The sequence below is a fragment of the Gopherus evgoodei genome, chromosome 15 (assembly GCF_007399415.2).
Source record: "Gopherus evgoodei ecotype Sinaloan lineage chromosome 15, rGopEvg1_v1.p, whole genome shotgun sequence".
Classification (NCBI taxonomy): domain Eukaryota; kingdom Metazoa; phylum Chordata; order Testudines; family Testudinidae; genus Gopherus; species Gopherus evgoodei.
In genome coordinates, this window is record NC_044336.1 from 29,271,736 (window position 1) to 29,291,836 (window position 20,101).

The 20,101-nt window shown below is 52.6% G+C and overlaps 1 protein-coding gene across 2 annotated transcripts; it reads right to left on the reverse strand.

The window, feature by feature from the left end:
• Nucleotides 1-6,722: 6,722 nt before the first annotated feature.
• On the reverse strand, nucleotides 6,723-19,073 carry MAFG (MAF bZIP transcription factor G). 2 transcript variants are annotated; one of them, XM_030534690.1, is made up of 3 exons: nucleotides 18,985-19,073; nucleotides 8,327-8,388; nucleotides 6,723-8,233 (listed from the first exon to the last, which is right to left on the reverse strand). In XM_030534690.1, the coding sequence occupies exons 2-3, from the start codon at nucleotides 8,360-8,362 to the stop codon at nucleotides 7,781-7,783; spliced, it is 489 nt and encodes a 162-aa protein (XP_030390550.1). In that variant the 5' UTR covers nucleotides 8,363-8,388; nucleotides 18,985-19,073; the 3' UTR covers nucleotides 6,723-7,780. The 2 variants fall into 2 exon arrangements, with proteins under 2 accessions (XP_030390550.1, XP_030390551.1); XM_030534691.1 differs by lacking the exon at nucleotides 18,985-19,073 and adding an exon at nucleotides 8,577-8,645.
• Between the last annotated feature and the right edge of the window lie 1,028 nt (nucleotides 19,074-20,101).

The window sequence follows — 20,101 nt, forward strand, 5'->3', positions numbered from 1 at the left end:
GCTCTGACTGCCAGAAGCTGGGACTGTCCTAGAGTAGATGGCTCACTCGATAAATTGCCGTCTTCTATTCATTCCCTCTGGAGCATTTGGTACAAACCACTGTCAGAAGACAAGATACTTGGCTAGGGATCATTGGTCTGATCCGGTGTGGCCATTCTTATGCTCTCCTTATGTTCTTATCCTGCCAAAGGCAACACAATGAGTTGCAGGCACATCATGGTGTAGTTGCAGCTTGGAAGAGGCCTTAGAGCCAAAGCCTGCCTTCACTGTGGAGAGGCTCATGACTCTATGGGCTTTAAGTTGGGTAGCATTTGCCCTGGTGTCTTTGGCCAGCTTGCCCTCGCCACACTGATGTGTGTCCACTACCCCCACCAACCCCCAGGGGTATCACATCCCTGGGGCTCTCCAGTGTTCACAATGAGAAGTGTGCAAGGGGATACTGTGAACCTCTGGGCTCTGATTCTTTGCACCTTGGAGCCTGTGCTCTAGGCTTTTCTCTCCCTTTATTGCCCCACTCCCAACCTCTAACTTCATTCTCTCCTCTTCCTCCTGCTGACGGAGGGGATTTCAGCCAAGGCTGGTTTGTGTGTTTTTCCATGGGGCCAAGTCTCAGCATCAGGTCAATGGATCCCTCTCTATTTAGTGCTTGTAAAACTCTTTAAATTATGTCTCAACCTGGGGAAAGCCATGGCTAGGTTCTCCCTCTTACCCCAAACTTCAGTTCTAGTCTAGGACAGCATCTCCTCCATAAAGAAGCCATTCCATCACCCAACAGTGTCCATGAAGTGAGGTGTGAGTGCCCCTTGCTCTCCAGTCCAAAGTACTGCATCTTTCTCCTGAGACACAGGATGACAAGGGACACACCTGGAATCGATTGTGTCTTCTGTTCAACACATTGGAGTCTTGTCTACATGCAGCTTTTGTATTGCTTTAACTATACTGGTTTGAAACTCAGTTAAAGCTGTACAACCCTCTAATGGGGATACAGTTATACCAGCATAGCTTATTCCCATAAGTGGCCAGAAACAAACAATACCACTATAAAGGAGAGATGAGTATGTAAGGTAGTATCTTATTGGTCGATGGTTGTGTGTGATGTTGGTGGAAAGGACAAGCTGTTAAGTTCACAGAGCTCTTCTTCAGGTCTGGAGAAGGTAATCAGATCAGCCAAGCTAAATACATCATGGGAGAAATTGTTAAGCATAAGTACTTCACACATGCTGTAGGACAGTGGTTCTCAAACTTTTGTACTGGTGACCCCTTTCACATGGGAAGCCTCTGAGTGTGACCCCGCTTTATAAATAAAACCCCCTTTTAATATATTTAACACCATTATAAATGCTGGAGGCAAAGCAGGATTTAGGATGGAGGCTGACAGCCTGCAACCCCCCATATAATAACCTCGCGACCCCCTGAGGGATCCTGACCCCCAGTTTGAGAATCCGTGCTGTAGACGACCATTTAATTTTAAGTGGACAACTAATGGTTATCAAGCAGTAGGGTGTGTTACAAACTGTAGTGAGTCATCAAACCAGTGTTTCTGTTAAGGCCATGTTTTTTAGTGTCCAGCAGAGCTATAAATTAAGTTCCCAGGCTCAGATAAGGAACCTTTATACCAAGAACGGCATCTCCAGGAGGGGACTGTACAATTTAAATTTCCTGTAAAGAAATCACCACCTAACCAAACAGTGAAATTGTTTAAAAAAACAAAACAAAACAAACAAACAAAAAACAAAAACGCTGCATAAACCAGGCCTGGAACAAAAGTCAGTGTCTGCAAAATGGAAGAGTTTCTCAGTTCAGAAGAGCGCCCCCAATGGAGCAACAGAAGAGCCTGAAACAAACCTTACCACAAGGCTGCCCGCCAAATCTCCAGGGAAGATGCTCTGGAATGGGTCTCTTTAAAAGAAGTTTATTGGTCATATACAAAATAAAGAAAGCCTCATATCAACAAAACATACACTATATACAGAAATAAATTAACAACACCGCCAATGGGGCCGCAACAGCAAATCCCCGACAGTTATCAACAGATACCTATCTACAGATTGTAAAAGGACAATAATTTAGTAATAAATACTGATTATTAGCTGGACTTGGCTTTGTTATAGAAAAGCCTTGGACTGAACATTTTATTACACCCCTGTCACAGAGATCTTGCCCCCTTTTCTAGTCATTTTTTATATTTACAGATTAGATTCTGTTTAATAAAATATATATATTTTTCATTTTAGAGTCCGTTTAAAACGGAAAAGAAGCAAATACATGATTCAGAACTGAGCCTTCCAGGCCCGGTCCTCATGTTTGACACAAGCCAATATCGACACTGCAGGGCAGCATAGCCTGGGCAGCAGCCAAGGCGCCCTCGTCCTGTCACTTCGTGCTCAGGATGTTATTTCTCCAATAACATTCCAATTTGGCCAAGGGTGTAATAAACTCCAGGCAGACTGCAGTGAGGTCACACTTCAGGCAGGGCTCAGCAGTTTGGTAGCTCCTTCTCCCCTTGGACTAGGGCAGGGACTCCACTCCCACTGCTCCACCATTGGACTCTGGGAATTCATGGCAGCACAATACTGCCCTCCACTAGGGAGCAGTTCACCTGGCTGCCCAAGTGAGGAACCGGGGCTGCAGAATCATTCACACAGGCTGTACCCAGAGGTATCATACACAAGCATCCAAAGCTCACTCATGCACCCAACCTGACTGCTCCCAAAGGGAGCAAAGACAGCTGTTGAGGAGAGAGTGCTGCCCCAGCCAGGCTGCCCCTTAGCACCTGCCAGCCCTGCAGCTGAAAGGCCCAGCACTACCTCATCATCTCTGAGTGCGGAGGGGAGTCACAGTGTACTCACAGGTCCCCATCCTTCCCTTTACTATGGGGGAAGGCAGCAATGTACCCTGGCAGGAAGGGAACCTTCCTCTGAGGTGAGAGCGTTAGTGTTTGTTCCTGCCAGAAAAACCACAGCTTGAAGCACGGGGCTTCATTCAGGAAGGCACCTGCAAGCAAAAGGAGCAGTCCCCTCCCAGCGATGTCCTCCCTGTGGGCTGGTGAAAGGACAGGACACAGTCTCCATCTAGCCATTACCCTCTGGCCACTAGGGATGTGGTGGGGGGAGGGCAAGGGGGGGGACTCTGCTCATAAAAGGTTGGAAAAGATATTCCACCCCCAGCTCTTTGTAAATCCCCTCCCCCCCATGCATTTCATACCAGAGACACAGGGATGGTGGTGACCATCCCGGATCTCTCACACACACCAGCCAACCCAAGAGGAGAGTGCTCTGCATGCCCGTCCCCACCTGCATGAACCCTCTCAGAGCAGTTCTAGCTCTTGCCTGCACACTGCAGTCTGCCTCTTCCTCTCCCTAAAGAGCAATATCCATCACATTGCCTAAGCCAAGAGATCACTTTACACAATTCACCACAACATACATAAGTCCCTGTGCACATCCTGGGTGCGACAGCCACGCCTACACCCAGCCATGCGAGGGTTGATACACTTCACGGGTTTGCTTTGCAGCCAGGCCAGGAGCAAAAACCCCACCCGCTGCGTCAAAAAGGTACCAGAGAAAGAAAACACAACACCCTTCACAGCAGGAAACCAAATGAACAAGCACCTCGAAAACAAGAACTGTCACACTCTGAAATGCTATATATAAGAGAGAGAAATCAAGTGAAGGGTTGGGGGGCCTGACTCACACTGGGACAATCCATAAACACAAGAATCTGGCTGGTGCTGGGGTGAGTGGAGGAGTGCCTCCTTTAGCATAAACAAGGGATTCCCTGAACACAGGGGCAAGAAGGTATTCAGATTTGACACTTCACTAAAATCAAAGAACCAAAACCACTGACGTGGAGCACAGACCACAGGGAGCTGCCTGGAGCCCCTCCAGCACACCGGACACTGACGTGGGGCAGAGCACCAAGCACAGAGAAAGGAAGCAACTTGCCCAAGGTCACACATGGAGCCAGTGGCTGAGCCAAGAGTGGAACCCAGGAGTCCTGGCTCCGGTGCTGATTTCATTACTCCACATCACACAACCACAGCTTTGCTGTCTTTGCACCTAAATCCTCTGTTGAGATGTGATGTTACTGAACATGCCCAGTCAATCAGAGAGCTGTTTGGGATAAGAGACTAACAAGCACGATAAACAAAAATGTCAAGAAGTGGAAAAGATTCTGTCTTGAGTCAGTGTCTGCTGCCTGCTCTCTCTGTCCTCCAACACTCATGGCACCCAGCCCTAAAGCATCCTCTCCCGGTAAAGGCATGGACCAGGACTCCTCTGAAGATGGATGATGGTTTAGATGTCAGTCAGGGAGGGAAGTTCCAGGCTGTTAGATTAGGGTTGGAGTAGGACTGAAAAGGATTGGCAGCGACTAACAGGGATCTCTCTGGCCATGTATATCTTCTCAGGAAGAAGGTTGCCACCTGCTCCTTCGGTTGCACAAAAGCTGATGGGGCCTCCTCAAACCAAACCCTCTTGGAGCAAGAGCACAGCACCCATCTTGCTATATAAATACAACCCTGGCAACAGCATCCCCTGCATCCCAGGCAGGGCAGACACGCTAGGCTGGCTCAGAACTGCCTTCTGCACTCAGCTTCATGTGAGGTACCTAATTTCAAGCTGGTTCTGAGGGGAGTCTGGAATTGTTATTCTGGGATCATTTCAGGGGTCTGCAGTTGAAGAACACCCAGCGATTGGCATCTTCTGAGCAATGGGAAGACAAAAGACCCAGAAGACTGGGGAATTAAATTCCAAGGAACCGCACTGCATGCTGCGTGGTCACAAACCCTTCTGGAGAGTTACAGTCTCAGCAGGTTCCTGGGGGCTAAGACCAGAGATTGAGGACATCTACTTTTCATAATGGAGACTAGAGAAAGCCCCATGGTTTGGCAGGGGGAACATGGGGAAGGTGAGGAGACATCCCAATCCTCTCCTCTGTCCAGTGCAACTCACTGGGAAGTTCGACCCCAACAGTTTCCTCCTGGATCCCAGATCGAAGCAAACCAGAAAAAACCCTCAAGCTCCAGAGTAAGGGTGGGACTTACTGGAAAATCCTTCACAACGGACTACTGCTTTGCCCTGAGCCCGAACTTTCCAACCTGTCCTTGGCCCTCCCTCTTCTTACTGAATGCTTGGCTTTTGGCAGGCATACCTGCTTCTCAGTAAAAAGCAAAAATCTCTGACCATGAGTGGGGTGGGCTTGAAATCTGTGCCCAGCCAGATAAGGTCAGCAATACAAAACGGGCTTCTAAGCTGGTGCTGCAGTCTAGCCCAGCACCAATGACTCTGTTCCCTACACTCAGTCTTCATCCAGCAGCCCAGAGATCACCATATGGAGCTCACCATCAGCTCAGGATTGAACAAAGACTGTGAATGGCTTGCCAATTACAGAACCAGTTTCTCCTCTCTTGGTTTTCACACCTCAACTGCTAGAACAGGGCCTCATCCTCCCTGATTGAACTGACCTCGTTATCTCTAGCTTGCTTGCTAGCACACATATATATACCTGCCCCTGGATATTTCCATTATATGCATCTGAGGAAGTGGGTATTCACCCACGAAAGCTCATGCTCCAAAACGTCTGTTAGTCTATAAGGTGCCACAGGATTCTTTGCTGCTCATATGGAGCTCAGTGTACCCTGTCAGGCTGGTCTCCTCCCACTGTCCTGCCACCTGGGGATAACAATGAGCTTTAACTTCCAGGGGAACAGTTTGTGGGAAGGGATCAAGACCTTAGATAGCATCTTAGCTCCGTCGCACAGCCTTGCAAACTACATGCCAGCCTCACATACACATCACACCTAGAAGAAGCTGCACCAGGAAGTTGGGGAAGTTGGATGCAGAGGAAAGAAAGCAACTATGCCCTGGCTTCCCTTTCAGTACTATGCAGACACTCAACAGCAAGGGAGTCCATCACCAGGACTGAAGCAACTTCCTGCCATGCTCAAATGCATGAGGCTCATGGCCAGCATCTAATGAGCACTTGAAGTTCTTACTGCAGGATCTAAAAGGAAACCAAAGCCCAGAGCTATTTCCCATTAGTCTCCTCCTAAACATGACCTCTTGGAACAGTCTCCATTGCTTCACTTCCCCTGCCATCTTTCCTGCTTGAAGAGTAGCGGGAAGCAGTCGTACAACAGTCTGCCATGTTCAGGTAACAGAGCTACCAAGAACAACCTGGTTAGCAACAGCCTCCAGTAGCAGCTGTACCTCTGAGGCAGGTGGCTGCCAGCTAGGGAAACAGGCTGTTGGGCTATACAAAAGGACGGTGCAGAAGAAGAGGCTCCTGGAGATGTGGCACCATCTTTTCACACCCATCAAGTTGTTCTGACTTCAGTTTAGAAAGGTCAGGGCCCTCACTGGTTGAGGAGCAACCTTGCCTATGTGCCAAGGACCTACTGCAGGCCTAGGACAGTGCCCATGTCAATCCCTGGGAAAGCAAAGGCAGCGTGAAGACAGGACATCCAGACAGCAAAGACAGCTATTGGCACCATCACATCACAGCGCCACACAACAGCTCAGAGAGCACGGACAGCGCAACACAGTGGGAACATGAAGGAAGCCAGCGAGTTCAAGAATAAGTCACTTTTGGTACAATTGCAAAAAAGATATCAAACAGGACTTGCCTCTTTTTTGTCTTTTCTAAATTTTATAAATAAAGTCTGATAACTCTTTATAAAAACTAACCTCGGAGCCACAGGGAGTTTGCAGGAGGTCATGAGAAACTTTAAAATTATTTTTCTTTATTTACTTTTCAGCTAGCAGAGTCTGAGAATATTTCTCCGTTTATATGGTCAAATATTCCCGCCTGCTCCGGTAAAAAAAAAGCTGACTATAAATATGCTCTCTCCTCTGATTTTAAACTTAGATAATTTAATAACTCTTAAAATGAATGTTTCTCTCTTTAAATAAAAGGACTATTTAACCACAAACTGGTTGTGTAAACCATCACACTAGAGACACTTGATACCCTCAATAGATGGGAAAAACTAGTGATTTTGGTCTTGTTCAGTGCAACATGTTAGGCACAAAACTGGCCTTCAGTCACTATGGTACCTCCTCCTCCCCCTATTGCTGGCCCCCGCAGTGTCCCCATCATCTCCCCCACACACACCTCTAGAGCAGAGACACCAGGGAACTGCAGTTTCCTCCCTTCCATTACTGCATGTGTGTGGCTGGTGCAGTGAAAATCACAAGAAAACCTGCCTTTGGGACACAGGCAGCGCATCTAGAAGTTAACACAAACTCAGTTACACAAACTACCCCCCCTAGCAATCACTGATACCAAGTGAGACAGAAGCAGCAGATTTGGGCACCTGGCTAACAGGCACCGAGATATGCCACTTGGAAGTATAATGGAATAAATCCTTCGGAAGTGACTGAAACCAGGGATCCCAACTCCCTGCCACAGAGCCTCCTCTGCCCTCCCATCCCCAACCCATTGAGGAGTGTCATGGGCCTCAAGCACACACCTTCCTCCATGCTGTGCAGAATTTCTTTGGCTAGAACACCAAGGTCTTTCACAGTCTGTATCACAAGGATGCCCCAGAGGGCTGTAGACCCATAGGTGGGAGGCTCTGTTTGCACAGGATGGGGAGTGTCACCACTGGTCATATCAATCTGAACAAGACAAAACACAAAACTGGAGTGATCAGCAGGCCATTCCCGAGCAGAGAGGAGGGAGTCCTGACCCACCAGGAAAGGGGTTTGTGCTTTGGGGATTCCAGGTTAGCTTTGCACCTAACTGCCCTGCACAGACAAGCCCAGGCAGCGCTGCTTTACTAAGACCGGGCGTCCGTTTTGGATTTCACTATTGTGATGACACTGGTGGTGGCGACTTTGCCAGGGACAAGGGGCCCCATGCTGGAGGTGATAGGGCCCCGAGCTGGGGCCACAGGGCTCCGGGCCACGGTTCTGGCGAAGTTCTGGAGCGCCTCATACTTGGAGCGGAGGGCATCAAGTTCCATTTTCATGCTGGCATTCTCAGAGGCCAACTTCTCCACCTCTTGCTGCAGCTCTGCCTTCTGCTTCTCCAGTTCCTCCTTCTGGGTGACACGCTTGACACGACAGCTAGCCGCGTAGCCTCGGTTCTTCAGCGTGCGCCGACGCTGCTTCAACTGGATGATCTCCTCTTTGGACAGGCCCCGTAGATGCTGGTTCAGCTCACGCACAGACATGGTCACCAGCTCCTCATCTGTCAAGCTGGTCCCATTCTCGCCTGGCTCCCGCTTCACCTGGGGGGAAGAGGAACACAAGCATTATTGCGATCGCCCGCAGAGTGCCAGCTGCTAGTCACCCATGCTCCCAGCCCCCCCCCGCCCTTCTACCTTTAAGGCTTTGTTTCCTTTGTTGGGGGTCGTCATAACACGAGAGCCTTGTCAGTCAGGATCTGAAAGAAAGGAAGGGAAGGTCAGAGGTTGGCCTGTGGGACCAACTCCCCAGGGGCAACCTAACCTTGCACAGCACCCAGGGGTTCCAACAGAGAAGGCTGGGGCAAAGCCTACTGCCAGTGCCAGTCTCTCCCACATGCTATGCTTAGCAAGCACCTGTCTCCCAGTCTGAACCAAACAGACTCACAAGCAACTGATCCTGCACCTCAGCAGAAGCTGCTGCTCATCTCTCTCCCTCCTCACTCGAGCGCCTGTGAAGACTTAAGCCAAGTGCTGGCAGTGGCTGGGGAGGGAAGGGGGGGGTGTGCAGAAGGAAGGTTAGAAACACTGGGAGGAGTCAGAATACAAGGAAGCCACATATTTAAAAATAGCCTAGCCGGCTGGGTCCAGAGCATGGCTGCTCCAAGCCTGTCATGCTGACTCAGCACATTGGCAACCTCTGAGCCTCTCTCAGCCATCCCCCTTCCTCAGAACCCCCAGCACAACCAACTAGCTGGAGTCATTTAAGTGTCCTTCCTCCATAGGGGGCCTGAAAACAGCCACCGTTACCTGTGACCCTTTCTGGCCCCCCGTGTGAATTTTAACCCCAGCCTGAGAGTCCAGAGGACCCAGACCCGTGAAGTCGAAGGAATGGTGATTCCAGAAGCAACTGCGCAGGTAGAAAGCCACTGGCTCTGCTAGAATCCCATTTGGCAGCCCCAGGAAGCAGATAGTCTCCATTCTCAGCCTCCATTCTCAGCTCCCGCCACCTGACCTGCACTGTCCCTTTCACCGCACAGTCCAGGAGTGCATGTCTACTTAGCAAAGCTCCACGGCTCACTCAGAAGTGAGAGGGTAGAGGGACCCTGCAGTACTAGAAAAGTATTCGTCCTGCCAGCCACCACAAAATAATCCCATTGTCTGTTTGGACTGGTATCACACAAGCCCCACTTCATGCCTAAGTATTTCCTCAACCCCTAGCCTAGCCAGCTTCTGGCAATCCAGCCTTTCTGCAGGGGCTGGGCACTTTCCACCTGACAAGCTCCTCCTCTTGTTAAAATGTCAGGCCGAAGGCCCACCACCAGGGGTAGTCAATAGGTAGACTGTGGGCCAAAGCAAGACCGCTAGATGCTTTTGAACAGACTCTGAAATCATATCATCATCATTATTGTTGGGATTGGGTTTTTTTTTTATTATTATTTTCTCTTGAGTCTGGACCTTGACCAAGAAATATGGACCTTGACCAAAAAAAATTGATCATCCCTGCCACCACTTTCCACTCCTCATTCAGGGTAGCGAGTTCAGAGACCAGGGGTGATAAATTAAAGATGAATAGGCCACAGAAAGAAGAGAGTGGATCCCTTTGCTATCACCAGTGGGAAGATTTGAGCACTTCCCTTCACACAGCAGCCACCTGGGATTCAGACACTGAAACACTGACAGCTGTAATGGAGACTCATGCTCCTAGGTCCTTCCTCCTCTAGGTCTGCAGTTCTAAAAAGACAGTCATTAACTACTGCCCTGTCTAGGGTTTGCTACTGTGAAGCCTCCTGAAGTCTCATTTGATATAACCACAGTTGTGCCCCCAACAAGAAGAGACCGTGAGCCCCCCTAGAGATCTGCCACTGCCAAGTCTGGGATGAGCACTCGCATCCAAATCCAGATTGAGAACGCCTTTATATTCGTGTCCTATCCAGACTCAAGCACAGTTAACGCTTTCATAATAAAACATGCAAGAAATCACATGCAAGAAACATTGACACAATGCTGAGAATCTGACACAAAAGTCAGTAAATGTCAAGTTATGGTGCTCCAGCAACTGCGGCTCAGGCATCATGCAATGCATCTATCACCACCCACCAGAGAAGAAAGGCTTCAGCACTTTCCAAGATACCCAACAAACAGGCAGGATTCAAATGCTTCTAAAGTGCCAGAGGCTACTGAGAGGTAAGTAATTTATGCCCAGAGGACACAGCCTTAGCCACTCACAAGATGCTAACTGTGCTCAGACAAGGCTGCTATAAAAGGTCATTTCTGCCAGCCAGCCTCCACAGGAAGCAGCTGCACAAAGAGCAGGCTAGCATAGACTGTGAGCAGGACAGTTTGACGTGGCACCATGCTTCGTAAAATGTATTCTTCCCTCTGGTCATTTCATTCCCTTTCACTTTCAGAAGAAACATTGAATCTTCCCCACACCCCACTACAATGGAGTTGAAATAGTCTGTTTACTTCCTCATTCATGGAAAAAGGGCTCTTAATGGCAGGGGCTGCAGAAGGGCGGGGGGGGGGGTGACGGACACCTTTCAGATTTGTAGACCCTACAAAATTAGCCTTGGCACTGATATTTTAGACTATATAAACATTTAATATCCAGAATATAGTCCCACGCAAAAGTATTAATATGGGGGAGAGGGACAGAGGCAGATTCACTCCAATTTAGAGCCTGAGCTGCTCAGCAACGTTCCTCAGCATGAAAATTCCAGATCTCCATTAAGCATGTCACAGGAGCTGCCCAGAGAACACTGCCTCACTCTGCCCTTCATCTCGTGCACTGTGCAGTATTTACACATGCCCCTTTACTGCTAAAACATTGAATTTCTGCAAACTGGGTGTTTGAATGCACTGGGCTGTCAGGAACAGGTGCTATCATCCTCCCCATTCCTCAAGCTCCCAAAAATCATACAGCCCATGCAAACTGCTTCCAGATCTGAGAGTCACTCTGGGAACAAGAAGAGATCTGAGAAGAGTCAGGGACAGGGAGCTGAAAGGAACCAGTGGTGGAGAGGCAATGGCTGGGTGCTTCCAAGCCACTGCAGGTGGTCAGAAAGAAGGGATAGGATGAGGATAGGAGAAAGATCAACAGCTTGGAAGGGAGCCAAGGAGTGGGAGAAGCTGACAACTAAACGCTTCCGTGTGTTTTAAGGGTTAATAGGGTTGAACAGAAGGAATCCAATTTGTCAGGCCTTGTTCTCTATCCAAGCCTAGCCCCCCAGCACCTCTGCAGCTGTAAGAAGATTCCAGTCGAAAGCATCTGATGATTCTGCCCACCACAGAAGAGATCAAAGGTGGAGAAACATCACTCGGAAGGTATCAGTGCCTGAGTTTCCATCACTGAGGGGAGCACAAGGGAAAGGCTTGCTGGTTATTTTCCAGCCCTGACAGGAAGGCCAAAGGTAGGGCTATTCAGGAGCCTACACAAAGGACACTCAGAACCGTCATCAAGGCAGAGACACACTTGGTCTAACTCCCCAGACTGCTGATTTCTCAGCTTTTCAATGGCTTCATGAAGAAAGATCACACTGAAAAGTGCCAAGTGCAGTGGCTCCAAAGGGAAAAATGCAGCCTCAACACATTTAACCAGAACTCAAAAGGCCTGAACTCAGCACAAGCACAGCCAACTCTCTCCTCAGCTAAAAAAAGGGCACAACAGAGCTGATAGCAAAACGCATGATTCAACACAGGCCCCATTCTCAACATTCCCGATTCATAGAACTGTGCCATCAAACTAGTGTAAACATGCTGACATCACTCCTTCCAGCAGCACAGCCAGCCTGGAGACAGCTCCACTAAGGGAGGCCCATCCTCAAGGGATGTAGCAGCCGGAGGAAGGAACTGCAAAGGAAGAGGTTTTGCAGGGGGGATGGCAGGCCAAACAGTGGTGCTTACACAGGCAGTAAGGACACCGCTTGAATATTCTCCCTGATTGAACATGTGGAAGTGGAGACAACACTTCCTCTGAAACTCATCTCTTCAGATCACCCACTGATTCAAGCTGCAGCAGATGGGCCCAGAGTCGAACTAGTGCCCAGAGCATCTCTGCAGTGTAGCTAAAATACCTGTCTCCATGTGCACAATTTAGCTGAATTCAGACAGAGAATGGGACTAGCGATTCTCAGATACTCCTTCCCTCAGCACGTTAACCCCTTTCTATATGCACAGCTCTGCTGGGCAAGGTGTATCACTTACATAGGAGATGGGAAGCGGCCTAAGATGGTGTAAAGCAGAGGCCTTCCCAGCTCTGAGCAGCACACCTTCATGCAGTAAGCTGTCATCTGAGAACCCTGTCTCCCAGGAGCAGGAAATGCCAGAACACAAGAAAGGAGAATAATTCTACTGTTGAGCAGGACCTGCAGCCCACCCTGAAACCAGGGAGGGAAAGGTTCCAGTGGCATCTGCTGCTCCCCACTGCATACAGCTCAAACTTTCTAAACCCTTCCAAACCTTGTCAGCTCTGGGCAGGGAGCAGGAGACTACAATTAAGTGTCAACCAGCAGCATGTCCTTCAATGAGCAGCAACTCACCTCACACTTCTCCCTCAAAGCTGGATACTGGTTGGGCTCAGGAGAGCCCACAGAGTGCAATTCTCAATCTTTTCTAGAGGATGCAATGAGCCTCTGCACCTCTATACCCCTTTCCCCTAAGAAAATATGTTAACAGTAACACAGAACAAAACCTCCCTCTCTCCCAACGGTACAATGTCCAACAGCTGCCCCAACTCAGAAGCTTTCATTCCAAGTGACACTGTATAGACAAAACAGAACAGAGGAGCCCTGTACACCCCCAAGTCACGTCTCTGGGCAGGGCTGCCCTGCAGGGGAGGGTGGGGGGGTTGGCAATGCAGGTGCCCCCATGAGAATATAGTATTCTATAATATTGCAACTTTTTTTTTTTTAATGGAAGGGGCCCCTGAAATTGCTTTGCCCCCTGAATCTTCTGGGCGGCCATGTCTCTGGGCTACAGAGACAAGCAAACACTCAGGTCTAAAGGGATGGCAGCTTCTTGGCTTGTCCTTTTCTCCTGCTTTTTCCTTCATGGGGAGACCAAAGATGAAAGAAATAGTCCAGCCTCTGGGGTGACTGACAACACAGATGGCTGAAGAAAGTCTTGTCAGCCCTCACCTGCCACCTCATACAAAAGAGCAACCACCACCCCTCAGCTCAGAGAGCCCCAGATCACTGCCAGTGAGGTTACTGAACAGCAGACTGTGGAACACAGCAGGTGCATTGGCTCTATAAGAGTCTTCTCCTGCAGTGTACATCTTCACATCCAAAGGGAGTTGCACCTGCTGCTCTTCATATACCTCTACTCCATCCAAAGGAGCTGGGAGAGCAGATAGAAACCTGTACCTCTGCGGATCACCCAGGTTAAATGGAGCAGACGTGCTGCAAAGACTGACATTACAGTAATTCCCAGAATGTAGGGCAAGAGGCCATCCATGTAATAAAGCAAACCAACCAAAATTAACATAGAACATGCTTATCTGGACCCTTCCTTCCCACTACATCCATCTGTAGATCTCTCTCAGAATGGGAGCACTTCAGCTCAGGAAACAGATCTTCTGTTGTGCTTGGCAAGTGCCTGGTACATTTTAGAGGCTACTGCACTCAAACCCAAAGATGAGGATTCACATGGATATTGGAGAGCATGACCTAGTGTTTCTAACACAGAAGCGGGATGCAAGACACTCAAATCCTACTCTTGGCTCTGCACTTACTGTGTGGCTTTGGGGAAATCAGTCTCTCTCTGCCTAAGTTTCCACTTCTGCATTGTGGGGATAATATTGCCCTGCTTGCCTCACAGCTAGGAGCTTAATTCATTAACATTTTGTACTAAATGACATTATGAATAAATGCCTTGCCACTACTAAACATTTTGATTTGATAGGATCTTTAGAAAAAGTTGTGTGTGGGCTGGGGAAACGTAACACAATGGCTGACATTGTGTCAGCTTTGTTTCTATGACAATGTGTTTTTAAAAGATCAAGCAACTAGAGTTAGGGCTTGTCTACACTTAAAATGCTGCACCTCTGCAGCTGTAGTGTTGGAGTGAAAACGCTATCTAAACGGACAGGAGATATTCACCAGTCAGCGAAGTTAATCCACCTCCCCAAGAGGCAGCAGGTAGGTTGATGAGATAATTCTCCTGTCAACCTAGCACTATCTACACCAGGGGTTAGGTCAGGTTAACTGGGTCGCTTGGGGGGTGGATTTGTCACATCCCTGAGCGATGTAGTTATACCAACCTAGTTTCCTAGTGTAGAGCAGACCTTACACTAGCCAGGCTAGAAATGTATAAGGCATATAAAACCTCCTGCTTCAGGGTCTAAGACAAACAATAACTGGCAGTCACAGACAGGAGAAACTACCCCCATGGGCTAGTTATTCCATAATTGTTCATTACAGTGTTTCTTGCACCTTCCTCTAAAGCAGCTGGTTCTGGATACTGTCAAAGATTGGACTAGATGGACCACTGGTCTGAGCCAATCTGGCAATTCCTGTGTTCTTACAGGTACAGCACATAAATCTAGAAATAGGCAAGTATCAGCAAAGAGCTTTAAATCCTTTGGTGAGACATCCTTGAGAAACACAAAACATTCTTACAATTACCCATTCCGTAGCAATTAATTCATAAATACTGCTGTTATTGTTAAACTCATATGCACCCTTGACAGAGCTGGGTTGCCCTCAAAGGCAGAGGTCTTCAGCATATTTACCAGCAGGGTTAGGTCTGACCCCACTTGTTTTGGTTCACTCTGCCTTGTGACAATGCATTTGGGTTTAGCAGAAATCTTGCTATGGGAGGAAAGATGGTGCACGGCTGCACACAGGTGTTCACTATTACCCAGGATTCTTTGGTGTCTCACAACAGTTGGGTTTAGCTGATCTTTGGGCACTTAGAGGAGAGTAGCGCTACAGATCTATTCATTCTGCTTATGTTGAGGGTATTCCAACCTCCTCCCCGAGCCCTTGAAAGGGTTGTGTTTATAGTTATGAAGACCATATGTCTCTCAGGGGACCTGCTGGGGACTGTACTGTAAGACTATCAGCCTAGCAAATCAATCAGCTTAACACTAGCTGAGGCAGGAGAGGGGCACAAGCATGCAAAGAGACAGATCACACAGACCTCGAACACTTGTGTGAGAAGTACACAGAGCAGACAGTCTGATGGTCTCACACTGAGCCCAGGCCCAGGCAGCTAGTTCCGAACAGGAAGTGTTTTCAGAATCCTTGTTCCCACATCACCACGTACATCCACCTCCCACAACAAGCCTTTTCTGTTTCCTTCCTACATCTTGTCCCTCAGCTGCCCAAGTGGTCAACGCAGAGACCCAATATATGGATGCCACCCAACTCTGTGCTCACACATTCTGGTCAGGATTTTAACTCCACCATTCATCCCACTGCCTGCACCTGCAGTTCCATCCCACAGCAGCTAGGCACATGAAGGGGAGACCTGCTGCCCCTCATGACAGTGCTATCTCCACGACAGCGCTACCATATCACTTTCTCAGCAAGTGAGTCAGCATGCCAAGCTCTGACCCCTAAACATCTGTTTGCAGACACAGACTGACCAGCACATTGTGCCCGTCGCTGAGCCCCCCCCCACCATCTCACTCCCCTCTCAATGCCCCGTTCCCCCTTGCTACTGTCTATCCAGTGAGCTCATGCTGATGACTCCGCAGTGTCTCTGTTCAACATTCACAAGGTGCATGTAGAATGGGAGTAGGGGTGCAGGCACCAGTTCCTCGGAAACACCATCTCCAGTGTGACCCACAGCAGCTCTAAGACACTTCCCACCACAGCCCCAGACACCTGATGAATCAGCAGCACTCGCCTTTAACATCCTCAAGCGGGTCTGCACATTGCAAGGGGCAAACAGCAGGGAGAGAGCAACACACATCCTCCCCCAGCCCCCCGGGGAAGGCGGGGGGCTCCTTACTCTCCTCCCCCGCAAGTGCCCCAGGAAGGCAGGGGGGCCTCCCTGTTCTCTCTCTCCCCCCAGTGCCCCAAGGGAAGGCAGGGGGAGCTCCCCGTTCTCTCTCCCCCCCAGTACCCTGGGGAAAGGCAGGGGGGGTGCTCCCCGTTCTCTCTCTTCCCCCAGTACCCTGGGGAAAGGCAGGGGGGAACCTCCCCATTCTCTCTCTCCCTCCAGTACCTCGGGGAAAGGCGGGGGGGAACCTCCCCATTCTCTCTCTCTCTCCCCCCAGTACCCCAGGGAAAGGCGGGGGGGAACCTCCCTGTTCTCTCTCTCCCCCCAGTACCCCGGGGGGAAGTCAGGGGGGGGAACCTCTCTGTTCTCTCTCTCCCCCCAGTACCCCAGGGGAAGGCGGGGGGGAACCTCCCTGTTCTCTCTCTCCCCCCAGTATCCCGGGGGAAGGGGGGGGGGGAACCTCCCCGTTCTCTCTCTCCCCCCAGTACCCCGGGGGAAGGTGGGGGGGAACCTCCCTGTTCTCTCTCTCCTGCCAGTACCCCGGGGGAAGTCAGGGGGGGAACCTCTCTGTTCTCTCTCTCTCCCCCCAGTACCCCGGGGGAAGGCGGGGGGGAACCTCCCCGTTCTCTCTCTCCCCCCAGTACCCCGGGGGAAGGCGGGGGGGGGGAACCTCCCCGTTCTCTCTCTCCCCCCAGTACCCCGGGGGAGGGGGGGGGGGGAACCTCCCCGTTCTCTCTCTCCCCCCAGTACCCCGGGGGAAGGCGGGGGGGGAACCTCCCCGTTCTCTCTCTCCCCCCAGTACCCCGGGGGAAGGCGGGGGGAACCTCCCCGTTCTCTCTCTCCCCCCAGTACCCCGGGGGAAGGCGGGGGGGGGAACCTCCCCGTTCTCTCTCTCCCCCCAGTACCCCGGGGGAAGTCAGGGGGGGAACCTCCCCGTTCTCTCTCTCTCCCCCCAGTACCCCGGGGGAAGTCAGGGGGGGAACCTCCCCGTTCTCTCTCTCTCCCCCCAGTACCCCGGGGGAAGGCGGGGGGGAACCTCCCCGTTCTCTCTCTCCCCCCAGTACCCTGTGGGAAGGCGGGGGGGAACCTCCCCGTTCTCTCTCTCCCCCCAGTACCCCGGGGGAAGGCGGGGGGGAACCTCTCTGTTCTCTCTCTCCCCCCAGTACCCCAGGGGAAGGCGGGGGGGAACCTCCCCGTTCTCTCTCTCCCCCCAGTACCCCGGGGGAAGGCGGGGGGGGGAACCTCCCCGTTCTCTCTCTCCCCCCAGTACCCCGGGGGAAGGGGGGGGGGGAACCTCCCCGTTCTCTCTCTCCCCCCAGTACCCCGGGGGAAGGCGGGGGGGGGAACCTCCCCGTTCTCTCTCTCCCCCCAGTACCCCGGGGGAAGGCGGGGGGGGAACCTCCCCGTTCTCTCTCTCCCCCCAGTACCCCGGGGGAAGGCGGGGGGGGAACCTCCCCGTTCTCTCTCTCCCCCCAGTACCCCGGGGGAAGGCGGGGGGGGGAACCTCCCCGTTCTCTCTCTCCCCCCAGTACCCTGTGGGAAGGCGGGGGGGGAACCTCCCCGTTCTCTCTCTCCCCCCAGTACCCCGGGGGAAGTCAGGGGGGGAACCTCCCCGTTCTCTCTCTCTCCCCCCAGTACCCCGGGGGAAGTCAGGGGGGGAACCTCCCCGTTCTCTCTCTCTCCCCCCAGTACCCCGGGGGAAGTCAGGGGGGGAACCTCCCCGTTCTCTCTCTCTCCCCCCAGTACCCCGGGGGAAGTCAGGGGGGGAACCTCCCCGTTCTCTCTCTCTCCCCCCAGTACCCCGGGGGAAGGCGGGGGGGAACCTCCCCGTTCTCTCTCTCCCCCCAGTACCCTGTGGGAAGGCGGGGGGGAACCTCCCCGTTCTCTCTCTCCCCCCAGTACCCCGGGGGAAGGCGGGGGGGAACCTCCCCGTTCTCTCTCTCCCCCCAGTACCCCGGGGGAAGGCGGGGGGGAACCTCTCTGTTCTCTCTCTCCCCCCAGTACCCCAGGGGAAGGCGGGGGGGAACCTCCCCGTTCTCTCTCTCCCCCCAGTACCCCAGGGGAAGGCGGGGGGGGGAACCTCCCCGTTCTCTCTCTCCCCCCAGTACCCCGGGGGAAGGCGGGGGGGGAACCTCCCCGTTCTCTCTCTCCCCCCAGTACCCCGGGGGAAGGCGGGGGGGAACCTCTCTGTTCTCTCTCTCCCCCCAGTACCCCAGGGGAAGGCGGGGGGGAACCTCCCCGTTCTCTCTCTCCCCCCAGTACCCCGGGGGAAGGGGGGGGGGGGGAACCTCCCCGTTCTCTCTCTCCCCCCAGTACCCCGGGGGAAGGCGGGGGGGGAACCTCCCCGTTCTCTCTCTCCCCCCAGTACCCCGGGGGAAGGCGGGGGGGAACTTCCCCGTTCTCTCTCTCCCCCCAGTACCCCGGGGGAAGGCGGGGGGGAACCTCTCTGTTCTCTCTCTCCCCCCAGTACCCCAGGGGAAGGCGGGGGGGAACCTCCCCGTTCTCTCTCTCCCCCCAGTACCCCGGGGGAAGGCGGGGGGGGGGAACCTCCCCGTTCTCTCTCTCCCCCCAGTACCCCGGGGGAAGGCGGGGGGGGAACCTCCCCGTTCTCTCTCTCCCCCCAGTACCCCGGGGGAAGGCGGGGGGGAACTTCCCCGTTCTCTCTCTCCCCCCAGTACCCCGGGGGAAGGCGGGGGGGGAACCTCCCCGTTCTCTCTCTCCCCCCAGTTCCCCGGGGGAAGGCGGGGGGGAACCTCCCCGTTCTCTCTCTCCCCCCAGTTCCCCGGGGGAAGGCGGGGGGGGAACCTCCCCGTTCTCTCTCTCCCCCCAGTACCCCGGGGGAAGGCGGGGGGGCTCCCTGCTCCCTCCCAGGAAGGTGGGGGCCCCGTCCTCGCTCGCTCCCTCACCCTCCTCACGGTGCCGCCGGGGCCGGGGTGGCGCTGGGAGAGACGGAGATTCCGGGATCCACCGCCGCCGCTCACGGACGCGTCACGTGATGTTTGGGTCACGTGGCTCCATTCATGAAGCGGGGGCCCGGTGCAACCGCCCCAAGTCTTAAAGGGGAGGTGGTCGCGGTCATTAGTGTCGGGGCAAAAAAAGACATCGCGCAGGTGGGCCTGGATCTTAAAGGGCAGGGGGCCGCGCGCACACATGTGTCGGGTGGGGCGCTCCCCAGCGAGCAGGCACTGCCCAGGGGCCCAGAGATGGGGCCTCTGCCCCATGGGCCAGCCTGGCCGGGGCATCCAGGGCTCCCATGCCCCATGTCGACCGGGCAGGGGTGAGCAGCTGAGCTGGGAGCCGGGTGGTGCAGCGTTCGCCCTGTCCCACAGGCCAGGTCAGCCGGGTACCCGCCCTGCATGGCACCTGCATTTGGGTTCGGTGCACCCGTGTGGTGCGGGCTGTGCAAATGATCCTCCACAAAGGCCTCCTGAGAGCTGGGGAGACACTAGGGTGACCAGATGTCCCAATTTTATAGGGAGAGTCCCTGTTTTGGGGGCTTTTTCTTATATAGGCTCCTATTACCCCCCTCCCCAACCCAGTTTTTCACACTTGCTGTCTGGTCACCCTAGGAGACATGGGTGAGATTGGATGCAAGATGAAGGAAAATAAAGGAGAGGCGCACCCTAGCTTCTGGAAGGGAAGCAATCCTCTGGATGCAATAGTTCTGTGTAGCATTTCTGGATCTTGAGAAAGGGTGTGACTTGGTTCCATGGAGCTGGTGTTTGGAATATTGAGATTAGGGGGACGTCAAGAAATGGAGATGAGAGAGATGCTGTATCAAAGATAAAGTGCTCTGGTAGTAACAATACATGGAATGTGAACAGTGGTGCTGGTACTGCACTCATGGGAGGGACACAAGGGGGGGGCATGTGATCTCCCCGTATGACCTTCCATGTGACTCCTCCCCACCTCCAACCAGGGGCCCCATGCTCTCCCCGTCCCCTCTGACAGCCCCCTTTGCATATACAAACATCAACATGCTTAACTACTCACTTTCCCCCCATATATGTAGTATTCAGTCTG

Excerpts from the sequence above, each read along its gene's own strand:
- MAFG (XM_030534690.1), bottom strand. The coding sequence starts at position 8,362 with ATGACGACCCCCAACAAAGGAAACAAAGCCTTAAAG. Across the intron at positions 8,234-8,326 it reads AAGGAAACAAAGCCTTAAAG|GTGAAGCGGGAGCCAGGCGA; the intron begins GTAGAAGGGCGG and ends TCTTCCCCCCAG.